The sequence below is a fragment of the Panthera onca genome, chromosome B2 (assembly GCF_046562875.1).
Source record: "Panthera onca isolate mPanOnc1 chromosome B2, mPanOnc1 haplotype 2, whole genome shotgun sequence".
Classification (NCBI taxonomy): domain Eukaryota; kingdom Metazoa; phylum Chordata; class Mammalia; order Carnivora; family Felidae; genus Panthera; species Panthera onca.
In genome coordinates this window covers 98,345,160-98,360,270 of record NC_138343.1, presented here as the reverse complement: position 1 = coordinate 98,360,270, position 15,111 = coordinate 98,345,160, and the positions used below count along the sequence as shown (strand labels likewise).

Here is a 15,111-nt window from a genome sequence, read left to right as displayed (position 1 = left end):
TCCCTGGTTTCTGTCTTGACTGGCTACAGAGCACACAACAACAGAGGCTGGGGGACACTGGGAACTTTTTTCTGCTCCTATTGCTCTGCACACTTGTGATAACTGAAGCTGTTACACAGACTATATCAAAGGTATTTGCCCAGTACCTAGCAGAAAAATGTCTCGAGAACAACGTCAAGGGAAGTGGGGCTTTTGTGTCGAACCTGCCGCTGTATGTTGTCCAGCCCATGACTTATCTGGCTGCGTATCATATCCACAACCTATTTCTTTAGTCACTGTAGTCTTCTCTACGTGATACATTAGTTTTGCTCTGCTTCCATGGTCACACAGCTATTGCTCTAAAACATCTCCATTTCTGCCCTTGTACCTGTGTTCGTCACATGGTCATTATGTTTTTCTGTCTCTCTGTGTCATGTCCTGCTTCCTCTGATTCTCCCAGTCCCTTCTCTCAATCTCTCTCTCTCTCTCTCTCTAGATATTTTTCACAGTGATAAATATTTGTTTATACAAGTGAGAAACATATATATATATATATCTGTATATAATATATATATATTCACAAGTGATTAAAAGTAAACATGAAATAACATAGAATAAGGGAATCTAAAACAGCATTAAATACAGGGAAAAATTTATTAAGTTAAAATCACAAAAGGATAGAAAGATGAATAGTGCATTTAAATGTTACGTCATTTTTCTAAATATTACTTTCTCTCACTCACCCCTTCCCTGAGGATGTCCAAAGAGAGTGACACTATTTTCAGCACTCAGACACCTGAAAGCCCACTTCTGTGACTCTGGTGACAGCAGGGCCAGACACAGACCAAGCACAAAGGGGCCCCCTCCCTACCACTTGCCCTGCAAGGCACAGTCTCCAGGCTCAGAGTCCCACCTTCACTCTGCTGGGCCGCACACTCAGGAGTTCTTTCAGATATGAAATCCTAAGGCAGGTTCCCCCTTCTTTCCACAGTGATCTCAACTGGGGAATCTCCCTCAACAGATTCCTACACCGAAGCTGTTTTACCTATACATCCAAAACGTGTATCCTCAGGCACCCAGGTCCTTGCCTCCTGAAACTTTCCTCCCCTCAGCTTTGAAATGTCCAGGCCCGAGTGCCTTGTGCCACTTCAGCAACAGCAGCACCTTCCCCCTACCCTGTTTCAGTGACTTCCTTTCCTGAAGCAGTGTCATGTGCCCATGTTTCACTTCTCTCTTCCCTTAGAGTCACTTGAGGTCAAGTCAGAAATATAACTTCCGCATTTGGACCTGCGCAAACACAGTGGGAAAACTCTTCAAGCAAAATCTCAACAAAGAGGCTATTTAATAGTGATTCTCTCTATGAAGAAAAAACAAACAAACATGAGAATCATAATTTTAGGACAAAGATCAAACTAGGGCAAGCATTTATAATAAATAATGACATATTAATTCCTTAATATAAATATTTCTCACAAATCAAGGAAAATAGAGTACCCTAATATAAAAGCAGGCAAAAGGTATAAACAGATTATTTCATCAAAGAAGAAATGCTAATGGTTCATTGAAAATTTTCATGTTCAAATTTTGATAAAAATATGAAACTTAAAACTTTGGGATACAGATTCTTACCTGTCAAATTGCCAAAGATTTTTTAAAATGCATAATAATCTATACTAGTGAGGCTATAATGAGATAGTCACATAGAGAGAGTGAAAATTGATACAGATGTTTTGGAAGCAATGTGTCGGTGTGTGTGAAAAGCCTTTAAAATGTTCATTCTTTTATGCCTTTTGACCTAAGGAATCTGACCTGAAGAAATACATAACATTTGGGCAAGGATTTATATATACAGATGTTCATCACAGTGTTATATTAAAATTGTAAGTGATGTAAACATTTAACAGTAAGAGAATAATTAAACAAAATAAGATCTATTCATTTGATAAAATACTATGAAGGGTGGTGCCTGGGTGGTTCTGTCGTTTGAGCATCCAACTCTCAATGTCAGCTCAGGGGATGATCTCATGGTTCGTGAGTTTGAGCCCTGCGTTGAGTTCCATGCCGAGTGTGGAGCCTGCTTGAGATTCTCTCTCTCTCACTCTCTCTGGCTGCCCCTCACCCTTGCCCATGTGCTCATTCTCCAAAATAAAAAAATATATATTACGAAGGTATTAAATTTTTCAAATCCATTGAGTGAGATGGAGATATTATAAATTGCATCTCGGTGTTGCTTTAATTTTCATATCTTGAAACTGGACAGTATAATTTTCATTACCCATTGGGGCACCTGGGTGACTCAGTCGGTTGAGCATCCAGCTCTTGATTACGGCTCTGCTCATGATCTCACAGTTCATGAGTTCAAGCCAGCATCAGGCTTCACACTGACGGTGCAGAGCCTGCTTGGGATTCTCTCTCTCTCAGCCCCTCCCCCACTCACATGCTTGCTCTCTTTCTCTCTCTCTCTCTCAAAAATAAAAACAAAAATAATTTTTTTCATTAACCATTTATATTTTTTTTTCAGTTTTACTGAGTTCTTTTTGTTTCTTTTTAATTTTTTTTAATGTTTATTTATCTCTGAGGGAGAAAGAGACAGAATGTAAGCAAGAGAGGAGCAGAGAGAGAAGGAGACACAGAATCTAAAGCAGGCTCCGGGCTCTGAGCTGTCAGCACAGAGACCAACACTGGTTTCGCACTTACAAACTGTTAGATCATGACCTGAGCTGAAGCCAGATGCTCAACTGACTGAGCCTCCCAGGCACCCCTGTTGAGTTGTATTTGACATATAGCACCATATTAGTTTAAGGTGTATAACATCAGGATATGGTTTATGTATATATTGCAAAATGTTTACCACAATAATTTTAGCTAACGCCCATCACTTCACATACTTAGTGTGTGTGTGTGTGTGTGTGTGTGTGTGGTGAGAACTTCTAAGATTGACTCTCTTAGCAACTTTAAAATATACAATATAGTGTTGTAAACTATAGTCAGACCATGCTGAATATTACATCCCCAGGACTTATTCATCTTATAACGGTACATTTGTACCTTTGATCCCCTACACTCATTCCCCCACCCTGACCCCTGCCTCTGGCCACCACATATCTGTTTCCTGTTTCTATGAGTTCATGTTTTTAGATTCTACATATAAGTGAGATTGTATAGTATTTGTCTTTCTCTGTCTGACTTATTTTCATTTATACTTCTTTTTTATAGCTTTCTCTTTTTCTCTAATTCTCTATGTTAAGAATTTCAAAGTGTTTAAAATTCTTTTTTTAAAAGACTCTTCACTGAGATGGAGATTCGAAAAGTAGGTGATCTTAAATTCTGCAGAGGCCAGGGAGTTATACCCATCCTCGTGACATCTCTTCCCCTTTCACTTCTAACATCCTATGATTACCTGGTGACGCACAAACTTGAAACCCTCAGAGTAGGTGTATTCACAGATCCACATCACTAATTTCCATGCTCGTGTTGAGGCTGTTGCTACTGCACTGAGGGAGGAGGGTTGGGGGCAGAGTTTAGCAGAACTCCCTAAGCACCTGCAAGCTTTGTTTTGCCCCGATTCCTCTTACTGCTTTTAGCAACCATCTCAGTACATTCTCAGCTCTCACAATGAGGGATGAAGAGCAAAAGGGAAATGAAGAGTGTTGTCACTAAAACAGGCAAGCTGGACTGGGCCCTTGCTACTCAAAAGGTGGCCCAGGGACAACTGTCACCTGAGAGCATGTTAGAAATGCAGACTCATGGACCCTTGGTACCTAAAACCTCCTAAGTCAGGATCTGAATTCTATAATACTAAATAACAGGGGTGCCTGGGTGACTCTCTCAGTTGAGCGCCTGACTCTTGATTTTGGCTCAGGTCATGTTCCCAGGGTTGTGGGATTGAGCCCCACATTGAGCTCCATGCAGAGCGTGGAACCTGCTTGAGATTCTCTCTCTCTCTCTGCCCCTCTACCACTCATGTACGTGTGCACGCACATGCTCTCTCTCAATACTGAATAGCATATAGCAAAAATGTATTGTTCTATGTATTTAATAAAGGCTTTTGCTTCCCATTCTTAATTTTTAAAACTTAGTTTATTTCTTTAAAATTTTCTCTTTTAAAATGAACTGATTCTTTTTTTTCTTTCCAGTGAGAATTTGAAAGATAATTGGTTAAGGTCCACAAAAATGACACATCAGAGAAGTATCCTTGACTTCTGTGGCTGTGATGGTAATACCAGTGTGTCATTCTTAACAGGCTGTTGAAGAAAACACAAATAGGTCTTCTAGCGCCCCAAAACATGGAGGATGGATCCTGGACAACTGCCCTATTATAAAAGAACTGTGGATAGTCTTAGTCGAGAAAGGAATTATACCTGATTTAGTAATCTGCTTATCAGATACAGGAAACAATGGTTGGTATACATTCATCATGTAAATTTGAAAGTGAAGTTTTTCTTGATGATAATATGTTTAGTTACAATACAAAATGGAAAACTCTCCACTCTCCCTAGGTACATATTCCACCCCAACAATCCCTTCATGACTTAGAGGTACACAAAATGAGACATCCATTCACCAAGTAGATGGCCAGGGATAGCGTGCTGGACCCCTGGATGTTCCATCAGGCCCGAACAATTATTCTTTGGTGCTCAGTTTAACACCCCATTCCCAGTCAGCACTATAACTTCTAAATGAGAAATATATGAGGCTGAGAGTAGAGACTATATACCTGTTCTTATTCACCTCAGATGGGAAATATTAAGTATGTAAAGATAGAAGAACTCAATTTTAACTATTCCATCCCTTTGGACAAAGCTATAATAATCAAAGCAGTATGGTACTGGTATAAAAACTGACCCCTAGAATAAAGAGCCCAGAAATACACCCCTACACATATGGTTAACTAATTTTTGACATGGGGGCTAAGAATATTCTGTCATCTTGCCTTTTAAGGAAATATATTTGAAAAGAGTTTCAAGGGGGGGAAGTATATTATCTCTTTTCATGTTTTAATTATTTTTAACATGCCAATATATATCTCTTAGAAAGGATTTGAGATGGTCTCAGGATTTTAAAGAACCTGGGCTCTACTTAGATAAATGCTTAAAGGAAAATGTATTTGGATTTAGGCAGAAATAATTTTTCATTGTTAATTTCCAAAATATATCTCACTGTATTTTATAGAGCTTCAAAATTAATGTTATTCTCTTTATATTTCAGGAAAATATTTACTGAATAGACTGTATTTAGAGAATAAACCTGAAATTGACTCTAAGATTTTGGAAAGATTATTAGATGAACTACAAAAGAAAAAAAAAGAGGAAGAAGAAGCAAGGTAAAATCTGCCTGGCTTAATAAAACAAGTTAATGAATCTTTTATGTCTATTTACAAGCTACATTTATGAAATATCTTTAATAACAAAACAGTGGCCCACTAAGTAGATCCAATTCTTAAAAAACAAAACAAAACAAAAAAACAGTAGTTTTAAAAATACTTTCAGGGGCGCCTGGGTGGCTCAGTCGGTTGGGCGTCCGACTTCAGCTCAGGTCACGATCTCGCGGTCCGTGAGTTCGAGCCCCGCGTCGGGCTCTGGGCTGATGGCTCAGAGCCTGGAGCCTGTTTCCGATTCTGTGTCTCCCTCTCTCTCTGCCCCTCCCCTGTTCATGCTCTGTCTCTCTCTGTCCCCAAAATAAATAAACGTTAAAAAAAAAAATACTTTCAGATTCTCTAAAGTACCGAGTTGGGCATGTTTTCTCAGCCCAAAATCGAACTTAGTCTAGATCAGATGTTGACTCTCAAAAGACACTGTAAAAAAACTGAGCACAAGCAAGACTTTTTTTTACCATATTTGTCTGTGACTTAAATAATTTCGCTGACTAGTATCCACAAATTGAAGAATAACATGATAAAAAGTAAATGAAAGTACACTTGTGTGAAATAACTAAAATCTGAACCCTGACTATGTTCTACATAAGGAGAAAACAAGACTAATTATTTATAGTTGGCAGGCTCAACATCAAAGTTTATTTTCCAGTCTGGGTGCAATGAAGAGCTTTTACAAATGTGAGCACCTATCTATTTGTCCATGGCAGGGTCAAGAACTAAACTTGAATAAACTATCAGGTTCTTCAGACTGGAGAATAAAATATGAAAAGAAGCAGTGACTTAATTTGCTAATTGTTCTTTCTTGCTGAAACGTGCTTTAGATTGTAATTCATCCACTGGGATTCCTGCTTCTCAAAGTGATAATGTAAGAATTAAATTTCTTCATGCTAATCCACCAAAGTTCCTGCCGTTAAGGACAACACCTATAGACAGGACTTTCTCGAATGCTATTTCCTTTTCCCCTCAGATATCAGCAGTTAGAGCTGGGATTTAGGAGCCTCTTTGAACTCTAGAAATTACGAAGCTGGGAGGCACATAATGAGGGGCAGGGGAGGCAGATAACTGATAAGTGTATGTCAGAGGGATTTTTTTTTCAGTGTTTACTCTTCATCTAAGTTAGCCATTCCTTTAAGAACTCAATACCAAAATATATGCAGTATAATTTAGTTAGGTCATTTAATAAAAGTGTTTGATATATTGAGTACAAGATATTGATTCAGACAATAATTACAAATGTATTACATTTGCTTTCAACTTTTATAAATTTTCTTATAAATGGAGCTACCATCTGCTAAGGTTTAAGGGATTACCTAATTTTTTCCCAGTGTATGAGAAAAGGAAATATTTGAGAACAGATGAAGATTTTAACACAAGAGTAAAACAAAGTTCATGTGGGTTTTAGACTGAAGGTCTGCAACATTTTAAGGAGATAATTTAGAATACATACTACATATACATGTATCTTTTTTTTTGAGAGAGAGAGAGTGAGAGAGAGGGAGGGAGAGAGTGCATGCATAGCAGGGGGAACAGAGGGAGGAGAGAGAGAATCCCAAGCAGGCTCCACTCTGTCAGTATAGAGCTCAACGCAGGGCTTGATCCCACAACCTTGAGATTATGCCTGAGCCAAAACCAGGAGTCGGGACACTTGACTGACTAAGCCACCCAGGCGCCCCACATGCATCATTTTTTTAAAAAAGGAAAAGAGAACTCCACTTTCTCCCTACTCTACCTTCATTTCCCTTTTATCCTATGGAACTCTGTGAGCTGTCTCTATAATCAATTGTTACCTCTTTTGATTCCAAATTGTCACATCTTTGTAAACTTCTTTTTTTTTTAATTTTTTTTTTTTTAACGTTTATTTAATTTTGAGACAGAGAGAGACACAGCATGAACGGGGGAGGGGGAGAGAGAGAGGGAGACACAGAATCGGAAGCAGGCTCCAGGCTCCGAGCCATCAGCCCAGAGCCCGACGCGGGGCTCGAACTCACGGACCGCGAGATCGTGACCTGAGCTGAAGTCGGGCGCTTAACCGACTGAGCCACCCAGGTGCCCCACATCTTTGTAAACTTCTTACAGGCAAAGATTTGCCCAGCTTTTATAGCAGCAGTTTACAGATGTGCCAGTCAAGTCCAAGATAATTTCTGTCCTTCCATTTTGTCTTTGACTCATTTATCCAAGTGGTTTTGTAGAAGTGACTAACAACAGACAGCAAAATTCTTCCTCATTCTTGTCAAGTCTTAGATTCTTAGCAGTGGCTTACTATATTTAGGCTGTGGACAAGGAAAGGTTCACAAAAGAGCCCTGCCTGAAATAAACAGGATGACTGCTGATGGGCACGCAGTCAAATGGAGAAGGGGTGAAGAAAGAATATCCAGGAGTCTCAGAGGTCCTTCCTCTGGTCATGAACAAAGAGAACTCAAATTACACCATGACTGCAGGCGAGATTGCAGGATTTAGAATACCTAAATGAGAGAACATTCCCTAGTAACAAGAAATACATCTGTTGGCAAAAGAAGTATAGCAATGTCTTTTGAAAAGAATAGAAATAATTAGATTTTCACAAGATGGAGAAAAGGATGCAAAGAGCACTGAATATGGAGAAGGACAGATTTACAGAACAGTCAGAAAAACTGCCCCAGAGTGGGCAACCAGTATGAATAGGCTCTACTTAATTCATCCCCTGTTGGTGAATACTTGATACAATTTTTTGGCTTTTTTTTTTAAATGCAATCGACATTCTTATTCATGTGTCTTTGTGCAGTAGTATGTCAATTCTCGAGAGTTAATTTCTAGATATAGAATTTTAGGCCAAAGGTATACAAATTTTAATTTTAACAAGTATTGCTTTACTTCATCACTTTACTAACTTTCCTTATACCTGTCTTCATCATGAAGGCAGGCTTAGTGCTTCAACCCTAGTGAAAAACAGATTCCCTCCAGATATTTATATTTTTATATTCCAAGTCTCCACATTTCATTATTACTGTGTTGAATGGAAATGAGATAATTTTTCTGATTACAAAGATAATTATCTATTTATTCAATATAGAAAAATTTTATTTTATTTTATTATCATTTTTTAAATGTTTATTCACCTTAGAGAGAGAAGAGAGAGACAGCACACAAGCAGGGGAGGGGTAGAAAGAGAGGGGGAGACACAGAATCGGAAGCAGGCTCCAGGCTCTGAGCTGTCAGCACAGAGCCCGACACGGCCCTCAAACTTACGAACCGTGAGATCATGACCTGAGCCGAAGTCGGACACTTAACTGACTGAGCCACCCAGGAGCCCCTAGAAAATTTTTAAATGCAAAAAGTGGTAAGTAAAAGAAAAAATTCTCATAATGCCAGCATCCAGAGATAATTACTGTGAGCAGTTTGACTAGTTTTCTTCTAATCTTTTGATCATGATTTATATAAATTTTAAGTACAAAATTAAAATTAGATTATACGTAGTTTTATATTATGCTTTTTTTGTCACTTAACATTATTTTGTGAACATTTTCCACTTAATCTGAAGGGAAAATGGTACAACTTCTCCCATTTACCTTTTCAAATTGGAGTGAGACAATCCTTTATTAATTTTGACAAATTTCCCAATTAACAGCCAAAGTTTTTTATTTTTTTTATTTATTTATTTTTTTAAACGTTTTTTATTTATTTTTGAGACAGGGAGAGACAGAGCATGAACAGGGGAGGGTCAGAGAGAGGGAGACACAGAATCTGAAACAGGCTCCAGGCTCTGAGCTGTCAGCACAGAGCCCGACGCGGGGCTCGAACTCACGGAGTGCGAGATCATGACCTGAGCCGAAGTCGGCCGCTTAACCGACTGAGCCACCCAGGCGCCCCCAGCCAAAGTTTTTTAAAGTGTAACATTGCAACTTTGCTTACCAAAAAAAAGAAAAAAACTGGGGAAACAAAAACCTGGAAAATTAACTGATTTCAATATCAGGAAAGTAAACATTTACAGTGTAAAGTTAAAAAGTATAATGAACATTATACACAACTTTATTTTTTACCATCATAAGCCTCAATACTGTAACATTGTGAGATGTCTGAATTTCCAAAGATGATTAAATTTTGGACATTTTCGTTTCAGAAAAGCCACTGAAGAGGCATTGAGAATACAAGAAAACCAAAGCCTGTTGGAAGCTATGAATGAGAAAGCAAAAGGCAAACACAGATTTATATCACTAATAATGTGTCATTTAATTTTGTATTGTTACTGCAGGAAACTGCAGTATTTCAAGTGAATTACAGACAAGGTGACCATATATCCCTGTTTGCCCATGAGAGTCTAGGTTTATGCCTGTGGTATTGAAATATTTATTTGATCCACTTTCATTCTCAGTGTTCCAATTTAGATAATAAATTATATGGTCACTAGAGTAATGGAGTCATAGGAAAAGAGCTCCCACACAGATACCTACGTGTGCACCCTCTACATGGATCATATGCAGCATGTCGTAAAACAGCTGCCCTCGTCATGTATGACACACGGCTGCTGGAATTCTGGTAGAAGGATTCCTGGGGAAGTTGAGAAAACAGCCAATCTCCTGCTATACCTATTTTCTTTGAACTTAAACTTCTATCTCCATTATAGAAGAATTTACTCCAAAAGTTTCTTTTACGACTGAAGCTCTTAGCCTAGGGTTCATGGATAAAATTCAGAGGCCTGTGAGCTTGAATGGGAAAGTAACTACAACTTTATTTTCCCTAACCTTTATCTGAAATTTAATATTTCCTTCAACTGGTAATTAATATAGGCAACAAACCATAATAGTATCAGTAGTATTGATACTACAAGATATCAATAGTATCTTGACTTTGTCACCAATAGAAACAAAAATACTTTCATGTCACATTATGGTTTTATATATCCTGGTTATGCTTAGCACTATTTCAAAATGATGGTAGTTATTAAACCAATTGCTACCTGTTGTTATTTAATGCATTAGTAAAGTTCACAAATTTCCTACAGCACAGAATTTATTTTGATATCTTCATACCTACATTTCAATATAATTGGATTCTTACGAATTTTATTTTATGGGTTTGAAAGCATTATTCTAAGGAGGGCCCATAAGTTTCATCAGACTGCCAGAAGGGTCCATGATTCAAAAGAGTAAAAAGTGTCTATTTCAGTTTTCCTTTGCTGGCGACAAGCCACACCAAAACTTTAAAAGAGCTACATTTGTATTCCGTACACGTTTCTGTGGGTAAGGACTTAACTCAGGGCTAATCTCTCCCTGCTCCCTGGGAAGCTCATTCAGGCTTTGAGTGGCCACCTCAGAAGTCAGTCCTCCAGCCCCAGACAGGTTTTCAGAGACTGCAGCCTTGACCAACACCTTCATTTGACTTCATGAGAGACCCCAAGACAGAGCCACCGGTCAAGCTACCCCCAAAATCCCGACCCCAGGACCTGCAAGGATAACATGTGATTATTGTTGTTTTAATCACTAAATTTTGGAGTTCTTTATTATGAAGCAATAGACAACTAATACAACACATACTTAGTAAAATCGCAGATAGTATAAGGATCTTAACACATTTTTCAATCCATTCCTGACTTATCTGGTACACAGATTAGCCATTAGAATTCTAGAAAAAGTATTAGAACTTTTTACACTTCTCAGCATCATTATATAAACTCTTCATTTGTATATTTTATAAAGTACCTAATATGGAAAAGAATTCAATTTATAGGGGTACCTTGGGGGCTCAGTCGGTTAAGCATCTAACTCTTGATTTTGGCTCAGGTCATGATCTTGCAGTTGGTGAGATCGAGCCCCAAATTGTGCTCTGCACTCACAGTGCAGAGCCTGCTTGGTATTCTCTCTCTCCCTCTCTCTCTCTGTTCCTCTCCTGCTGGCACATGCTCTCTCTCTCTCTCAAAAATAAATAAATTTTTTTAATATTTATTTATTTTGGGGAGAGAGAGAGACAGAGAGTGAGCAGGGGAAGGGGAGAGAGAGAGAGAGAGAGAGAGAGAGAGAGAGAGAGAATCTGAAGCAGGCTCCAAGCTCTGAGCTTTCAGCACAGAACCTGATGGGCTCGAACTCATTAACTGTGAGATCATGACCTGAGCTGAAGCTGGGCACTTAACCAACTGAGCCACCCAGGTGCCCAAAAAATAAATAAACTTAAAAAAAAAAAGAATTCAACTTAAAAATAACTACATGTATGCATGTTAGGCATTTGATAATTTTTTTTACTATGAGAAGATACTCAGTTGAAAGACATTGTGAGTTTCGGCCGTACAGCACATAACGTCATGCCAAGCCCTGGTCAGATTCCGCAAACGCTACTTCTTCCTTGTATGCATCACCATAAATTCCTCTATGTAACACGAAAGAGTCACCACAATGTAAGTCACCTACTTGGAAGCCACATGCACTGTAGTCCTGGTACAGACCCAGACCTATAAGAAAAAACACTTGGGGTTGCTTTGCTCTGGGTGCTTAATCATCCAGATTTAGATTAACATTCAGATGCCTGAGGTATCTCATACCAGATAGTCTTGGAAGGTAATCAGTGGAGGAAGAAATTTCCACAAGAGTCCAGAAAACAGGCTCATTCATTTTCTCATATCATCTGCATAGAAATATCTTGTTTTTTAATTTCATGAATATATTAAAAGGAATTGAGGAGATAGGTTTTCTTTCTTTTTTTTTATTTTTATTTTTAACGTTTATTTATTTTTGAGACAGGGAGAGACAGCATGAACAGGGGAGGGTCAGAGAGAGAGGGAGACACAGAATCTGAAACAGGCTCCAGGCTCTGAGCTGTCAGCACAGAGCCTGATGCAGGGCTTGAACTCACGGACCACGAGATCATGACCTGAGCCGAAGTCGGATGCCCAACCAACTGAGCCACCCAGGCGCCCCAAGGAGATAGGTTTTCTGACACAGTTCACCGCATCTTCTTCTTGAAAGATTTACATGCAACTCCATAAAACTTGGAATTATGCTTTCAAAATTTACATTTGACATACGAATCAACATATTCCATTATTTGCAATTAGGTATAAGAAAATCTGTCATGTATACGTTAAATCTAGCCTCATGCTGCCCAATAGAAATATAATGCAAGTCACATATGTAACTTTAAATTTTCTAGTAGCTACATAAAAGCAAAAAGAAACAAGTGACATTAATTATATTTTACTTAATATACACAGAAGATTATTTTTTAACATGTAATCAGTGCAAACATTTCTGAATGTACTTTGCATTCAGTTTTTCATACTAAGCCTTTGAAATCCATTGTGTATTTTATATTTGCAGCACACCTCAATTTGGATTAGCCACATCTCAAGTGCTCAATAGCCACACATAGCTAACGGCTCCACATCAGTGCAGTTCTAGCCATTTCCTTATTGAATGGACTTCTGGGCTGTTTCCAGTTTTTTACTGTTAAAACCCTTAGCCCCATATTCCCCTAGCACTCCGAGCACATGACTATCATCTTTTACCACTACATTTTAATAGATAAAATATGTAGACATTGTATCTGTCTCCCTCATTAAACCCCATGTTCCAGGAGGGCAAGGCCATTCCTTATTCTTTGTTTTGGCCTCAGCACTTATCAGAATCCTTGACATCCAATTAAATATTTGTTAACCTAAACCGAATAATAATTTTTTTCTCCTAATTTTTTTTTTTAGAACTAGAAGAGACTGATCCAGAGACTGAAGAGGAGATTGAAGGTGAGGAGTCTGAAGCTCAGGAAGTGTCTGAGGCCCTGGAAGTAGCTGAGGAGACCAGGGGATCCTTACCTGAGGAACCTGAAGTGCCAGAGGTCCCTGAAACAGAACCTGAATCAGGTCAGACTCTACTGAGGCCATGTCCTTAATTCTACTTATGTCCATCGGGGTATGTGTGTGTGTGCACACGCATGTGTGTATTTGTGTCTTTTCTATGTTAATAAAATGGATGCAGGCTAAGAATGGTGACATGAGCTTCCAGAGAGCAACCATTTAGTCCAAATCACATGGGTTGCAATGTCGTAGAAAGGCCAAATCTTCTCTGCCCTGGTACTGGCACTCAGGAGCAGGGCTAGCTATGTAAAATGTGAGTCTCGTGGTTCAAAAAGCAGGAAAATGTGCCTTTAAATGTACTAAAATATGAAGCTTTTCCTTTTCTTCCACAGACTCTCTCTCAATTTGTCATGGTGCTTTTGGTTTGCTATTTAATCTCATTTTAACTAAATAAAAATTTTAAATTTTATTCATTAGCATGGATTTTACTGTTCATCTTTATGTCGTACAATGCCATATTTAAATGGAAATATAAGAGCATTTAACTCATGTGCAGAGTCACCAAAATTATACAATTTGTATTTTGCAGCTTGTACATGCATATGCATTTCATTCTTAACAGAATACTGTATCAGTTCCATGCATAAAACTAGCTCAGCTTTTTATTTTGCTTCTTAATATGCACATATATTCTATCAACACTCTCCAGCTTTCTAATGATTAAGGGAAGACTGAAAGAAAGGGAACTCTGGGTTGCCCTGTTTTTTCCTTTACCTCTACATCATCCTTTTCAGCCTAAATGTTTAGCTAATACAGGAAAGTAACATGAGTAAGAAAGTTTCCTTGATTATTCATGTCTCTTTGAATGCTATCACCTTCTTTCAGTATCTGAAGCAAGTTGCAGTTCAAGGGAAAGCATGGTCTCTCATTGCTGCCAGAGTCCTCCCTCCCCCCCACAACACTCAATCACATGACTCCTTCACAAATAGGTCCCTTAGGATTCTACGCTCATGATGGGGAGTCAGGAATGTTCGTGAGAACTTGAGAGCAAGGGATGGGAAACACATATTGTGCATATCTCTACTCGCATGCACTCTCTGTTGTCCCCCTGGAGTCCCTTTTTTTTTTTTTTTTTAATTTTTTTTTCAACGTTTTTTATTTATTTTTGGGACAGAGAGAGACAGAGCATGAACGGGGGAGGGGCAGAGAGAGAGGGAGACACAGAATCGGAAACAGGCTCCAGGCTCCGAGCCATCAGCCCAGAGCCTGATGCGGGGCTCGAACTCACAGACCGCGAGATCGTGACCTGGCTGAAGTCGGACGCTTAACCGACTGCGCCACCCAGGCGCCCCAGGAGTCCCTTTTGATTTTGCTTAAAAAAAACAATTCAAAGGTAAAATTACTAAAAATTTCAAAATGACAACCAAAGACCATTAATCTAAGTGTGAGGCCATTCTAAGCAAAAGACATTGTGCAAGTGCACGGGTCACACACTTGTGAGCCAGCCCTGCCTCACAGGTCCAGTTTGGTGGACTAGTGCAGGGCTCTAAGAAGGAGTCTGTGGACAATGCAAGTTACTCTCAGGAGAGTGTCTTAAAGCAGCAAGACAGGGGACCCCACTGTGGTGGGAATGAGGCACATAAATGCTTTCAAGCATGGTTAGTGTTGGATTAGAAACTAATCCTACAAACTAAAGGCCTTCAGATACCTGCAGCTACATGCCAGCCTGGAGTAATTAAGGGCTGAGAACCCGCTGTTAGCTGTAAAAGGACCAGGACTAAGAGGAATTTTTACAGTGAGAAATCTCAAGTTCAACATAAATCATTTTTACTATAGGATTGGCATTAGCTTTATGAGACAATAAGTACAAAATCAGATCCCTTGTGCCAAACAGCGGGGCCAGCAGGATGAAACATACAATTTCCTTTTAGGAGTCCCACACCTCTATTGACTTCAGCTCCTACCCAGAAACTTCATTGTTTTCTTCAGTACCTAATCAATT

At 38.9% G+C, this 15,111-nt stretch overlaps 1 protein-coding gene across 2 annotated transcripts in view; it reads left to right on the top strand.

Moving 5' to 3' along the window:
* AK9 (adenylate kinase 9) overlaps positions 1-15,111 on the top strand; it is a 133,149-nt gene that overhangs the window by 57,245 nt on the left and 60,793 nt on the right. For both annotated transcript variants that reach the window (XM_078447206.2, XM_081795772.1), the window contains exons 17-20: positions 4,223-4,379; positions 5,188-5,302; positions 9,450-9,523; positions 13,017-13,175. In XM_078447206.2, the coding sequence (XP_078303332.2) occupies positions 4,223-4,379; positions 5,188-5,302; positions 9,450-9,523; positions 13,017-13,175 (505 nt within the window). The remainder of the gene's footprint in view (positions 1-4,222; positions 4,380-5,187; positions 5,303-9,449; positions 9,524-13,016; positions 13,176-15,111) is intronic.